General features: G+C 56.0%; 1 protein-coding gene across 1 annotated transcript in view; it reads left to right on the top strand.

The window, feature by feature from the left end:
• Positions 1 to 4,807: 4,807 nt before the first annotated feature.
• Positions 4,808 to 4,970, top strand: part of XYLT2 (xylosyltransferase 2) — a gene marked incomplete at its 5' end in the record, with an annotated part of 6,324 nt that continues 6,161 nt past the window's right edge. The window contains 2 exon segments of the mRNA XM_029085935.1: positions 4,808 to 4,967; position 4,970. The exon segment at position 4,970 is cut by the window's right edge and continues 299 nt beyond it. Of these exon segments, the coding sequence (XP_028941768.1) occupies positions 4,808 to 4,967; position 4,970 (161 nt within the window).

Raw genomic sequence — 4,970 nt, forward strand, 5'->3', positions numbered from 1 at the left:
GGGTGGGTGACACCCGAGCCAGGAAAGGTGAAATCACGCAGTGGCTGAGCTGGGAGAGCACACACAGCAGTGCAGGGAGCTGGTGGCACCTCCTGTTCAGCTGGTCCTGTCACGGATGCCCCTGTGAAGTGTGAGGGTGCAGGCACCTTTCGCAGTCATCTGTTGTCTTTACACCGAAATACTCTGCTGAGGCAAAAGGCGTCACCTCTTTTTTATGTGTGGGGAAACTGAGGCACGGGCTGGTGAAGGTGTTTGCCCAAGGTCAGACACAGAGCAGGTATCCAGGAGGACCCAAGCATCTGGAGCACGTTGCTGCCACCTTCAAGGAAAGCTCTTGACTTCTGGTTTGCTTATTTGAATTTATTTATTTGTTGTGAGCTGCCTGGACTGCATCCAGGCCCACTGCAGCTGGGTGGACCAGTGGCTGAAGCTCTTTTCTCCAAGAGCGTTGGGGAAGGGCTGAGAGTCTCTGTGTAGGTTTCCCTGGTAAATGTGTCTTGTTGGAGACCCTCACCTTGGGCAGGAACCGAAAGGTGAGGATCCCTGGAGGGCGAGAGCTTCCCATCATGGGGTGCTTCCCTGCTGTGAGGGTGACCCTGTGATCAGAGAGTCCTTTCACAGGATTAGAAAGTTTTCCCTGAGAGCAAAGAGGTGAGAAGGGGAACAGGGCAGCCCCTTGCAGAGGGGAAGGTCTCTGAGGTGACCACTCGGTGGGTTAATTCCCAGCCCCAGGCCTCCTCTTGGGATAGTGGGAATGGCCATGAGCACCCTCATATGCTGTTGTATGTGCACCACTGAAACAGAACTAGGGAATAAATGCGGCAAGGAGAGGAGACACAGAGTTGCCCTTGATCCAGAGGCACTGGGAGTGTGAAAGCAGACCAGTCCAGCAGCCTGGAGTGCCCAACTGCTCCTTTCCTGTGACCTTGGCCAAATCACCTGTCCCAGCTTCTCCTTCCTTCTGTCTCTGCACCATCCTGCACTGCTCGTCTGCTTTGCTCTTCTCTCACCCTGTGCAACTTCCATCCTTGCCTGGTTTTCCCAGGTCTCTCCTCAAAACTGAGATGGGCGGCTGACAGGCTTGGCCATAAGTCCCCTTCTCCTGGAAAGGGAATGGTTCACCTCCAGCAGCCCTGACTCCAGGGCTTGGGAGTGGACAAGCCTCTTTGGAGAAGGCAAGAAGCATCCTGAACTTTACAGACAGCCCAAACCCATTAGCAAGCTGGGAAAAGTCCAATTAACCTTTGTTTCTTATAAAATGGCAAAGCTCTTGGTTTCTGTGCCCTCCTACAGCTTCTGATTTTGGCCAGACCTGGAGGAGCCACCATTTCCCAGGGGCATTTCTGGTAAAGCTGGAGGAACGCTCCCAGGAGATCCTGACCTTGCAGGCATGGAAGGATTTGGTGAACCTTGGGATCTCTTAATTGCTTGAGTAAATGGCTCCTTCCCACTAATGGACACAGCTCTAACCTGGCTCAACCCCACCACGAACCCGCCGTGACTTGATGTAGAGAGGAAAAGGGAGGCTCAAGTCCTGTGAAAGCTGTGGGGTGTCTGGAGCTGGGCGAGCTCACCTTCCCCTCCAGACCAGCGCCTTTGGGGTGTCTGCAGCGCTTGGTGGCTGTGCTGCAGCCCTGGGCTGGCAGCTGCCTGTGTTGCCCAGGTGTTCCCAAATCTCTGCTGGTGGCAGCCCCCTTCTCTGTCCTGCTCAGTTCTTCAAAGCCTGCTGGTTTTCTTTCCTTCCCTTCACAGGGGAGGGAAGAGCTCTTCCCCTGCTTGGCAGGCTCCATCTTCTGTGGTTTCCTGGTATACACTGAGGGAGGATCTTTGCCCTTCACTGGAGCAGGTTGTAAACCCATCTGACACCAGCAGCACCGACCGCTCGCTGCCCTGTAACGGGCTTCAGCCACCCCAGAGCCACCAGCCAAGAGAAGGCCAAGCTGCTTGGATCGTGTCACTTCTCTTTGCAAGCCCAATATCAGGGTCCTGCAGGCTCCTTTATTCACCAACCAGGTACTTTATGGTATGCAGACCAGCAGAAGTGGAATCCATCTCCATCCATCCAGGTCAACACTGAGTTTCCTGCCTCCAGGAAGCCAAATTATCCTGTTCCACTGGGATCCAACACCACAATCCCTGTCCAGACTGACAGATGGGGGAGGAAATTCCCATCGGTATGTATCCCTTCACTGACAGCATCCCCACTGCAGGCAGCACGAGCCTGTCTGCAACACAAAGGTGGGAGCTCGAGGGACCAGAGTGATCCTGCCTCCATCGTGGTGATGCTGATGGCTCCTGAGCAAGTCCAGGAGCTTCCTGGAGCACTTGGTCCACAGTGGAGCTGGCACCAGGAAAATGCAAACTGCGGTGTCTTTGTGGGCGAAGCAGAGGATCTGTCAGGCTGGAGAAGTGTTTTAGCCCAGTCACATCTCCTCTCCCACTTTGTCTCCTATCTTCCTCCTTCCAGGCAGGAGGCAGCACCTCTCTGGGGCTTCTGTGTTGGTGTCTTCCATGTGCTGCAGCCTCTAAAGAAGCTTCCTACAAAACGTCTTTTCTTCCAGCTTTGCTGAGATTCCTTGATTTTTGTTTTTCCTTCAAAAGAATTTGGTTTTGGGGGGCTGTCTGCAGCCATTTTAATTGTGAGGTTTAAGGCTCTGCTGCTGCAATTGGCTATCAAGCATCTGGATTCCTCTGGTGACTTTGGAACATTTTGGTGCTGGTTTTCCCTGATGCACACTCATGTGACAGACACTAGGGTCAGTCGACCAGAGAGGGAATCCTGCAGGACACCAGATACTGTTGGCTCTGCTCCGCACAATGACAGAGCTTGGAGACGTTGACACAGCCAGACCTGTGCTGGGGATGGAGTGCCCCACAGCTCTCTGGCCGTGTGGGACAAGTGGTGTTGCATCAGGGGACCCAGGACAGGAGAAGTGACCTCTGGCTGGCGTTTGGAGTACACTGTGTGTGTTGGGAGGAGGGAGACAGGGAGCCTCACCAGAAGCTCCACACACAAGTGTTAAATACAGCACAGCAGAGTGGCTGGAGTCATTCCCTGCCTGGCTGGGGTGGAGGGATCGCTCTGCTGCCGTGCAGTAATTAGAAGCCATTGAGTTTGTTAGCTGGCAGCTCTGGAAAGGCTGGAGATGTTTGTAATGACTTCCCTACTGGGGAAGGAAGCCGGGTGTGAGCTGGGAGCAGGGCTCCTTCCAGGGGGACAAAGAGGACTTTAACCAAGGATGGCCATCACCAGAGCTGGGCATGTTGGGGAGCAGAGGGTGTGAGCAGGGCTGGCAGGTCTCTTCCACAGGGTCTGTTCTGCAGGTTCAGCCCCATCCCTGCAGGAAAAGACTCGGTCCTCCCCTGTCACCTCCCCTCTCCTGTGATACTTGTTGGAGAAAACAGGTTTATGACTCTTGAGCAGATGGTTCTGCCTGGTGACTGCCTGTCTCAGGCTGCCTGTCTCGGGCCACCTGTGATGCCTGTCTGGGTGGAGGGGGGCTTGGCTGATCCTCGCTGGTGCCAGCTCCTTGGGAGTTAAGCGGTAGCTTGCCCCCTTCCTGGGTAGCCGTGGTTTGCAGGCTGTGCCACCACAACACGGGTTAGTTCAGGGACACTGGAACAGGCAGATCTTGCCAGATGCTTCCCAGCTTTTGCACGGCATGGTTTCTCCTGACTGTGACCTTCCCAGCAGCTGTTCCCACAGCAGGGCTTGTGCAGGGGGCTGATTCAGTCCCACCATCCTTGTGAGGCATCTGCCCATCCTCAGAAGATGCTGCTGCCCAGGAATAGCCCCTGCTGTGCCTCGCTGCCTCCCGCAGCGGCTGGGCAGGCAGGGTTTTGAGGACATTGTGAGATAGGCCTGGCTGGAGCAGGCAGCTGCTTTGCTGCCTGTTGGCCAAGAACACTTGCAGTGGGCTGGGGGCAAATGTCCCTGCAGGCAGGAGTCACTGGAAAAGTGCTTTCCCACAAGCATGGCTCTCCCAGGTATCCAAACTTCCTAACTCTCTGCTCTCCCCAAGGCTGACTCGTTTCTGCTCATCAGCCAGCCTGGCAGAGGTAACGAAGCATAATTAACTGCTCCCTTTACACATCCGCTTGGCTCGGTGGGAGGGTTTGTTAAAGGGATTTCTAGAGAAGCTGGCGATGGCAGCGACGGCTCCAGCCCAGCCTTGGAAGCTGGGGCCCAGGGAAGGGAGCACGGGCAGGACCTCATTCAATGCCTCCCCAGTGCTTTTAGCCCCTGAGAGAGCAGCTGTGGCCGCCTGGGGCTCTGGGCTTTCATTGAATGTGCTGGGCTTGGGCTCACAGTGTGATCATGGCAAGGAAGAGCTGGTCCATTTGCTTCCCAGTAAAATAATCACCACCAGCCAGAGCAGCCCTGTGCTCATCCTCCCCATCTGTGGATGTCCCTGCCCACGCAGGACCCCAGAGGGTAGCTGGTACACACACAACCGACCTTGGCCATTTAATCTTGTGGCAAGCCCGGCGGCAGAGAGGAAGACTCTTTGTGCATCTAGGGTGCTGTGCTGATGGGATCTGCAAATCAGGGTCTCCCTTGCTGGCATTTAGGGGGCTGTCCCCTGTGGGGGGCATAGGACTGTGCAGGGAGCTGCTGTGGGGTGTTAGCTTGGGCTTTTAGCTGTCAGAGGCGGTGTGATGTCCTTTGCCTGCTCCCAAAACACCCACCACGTGAGCTCCATGGGGTTTGGGATGCTCTGGGGAGGGTGTTGGCAGAGCCAGGGGGAAGCAGGCCAGAGTTAATGCTGTCTGTCCTCTCTCCTGCATCCACCTGGGACTGGAACAGGAGCGGCAGAAAAAAGCCAGGTTGCCAGAGAGCAGCGATGGCTCCAAGGACTTGGACAGCTCTGCCGGGCGCCGGGGCAGCGCCAACCGGAAACACGGGCGATGGCGGGGACGGCTGGACAGCCCCGGGGTGCTGGTGTCCAAGGTGGTGAGAGCCGTCACGG

Source organism: Antrostomus carolinensis, unplaced genomic scaffold, assembly GCF_000700745.2.
Source record: "Antrostomus carolinensis isolate BGI_N321 unplaced genomic scaffold, ASM70074v2 scaffold39527, whole genome shotgun sequence".
Classification (NCBI taxonomy): domain Eukaryota; kingdom Metazoa; phylum Chordata; class Aves; order Caprimulgiformes; family Caprimulgidae; genus Antrostomus; species Antrostomus carolinensis.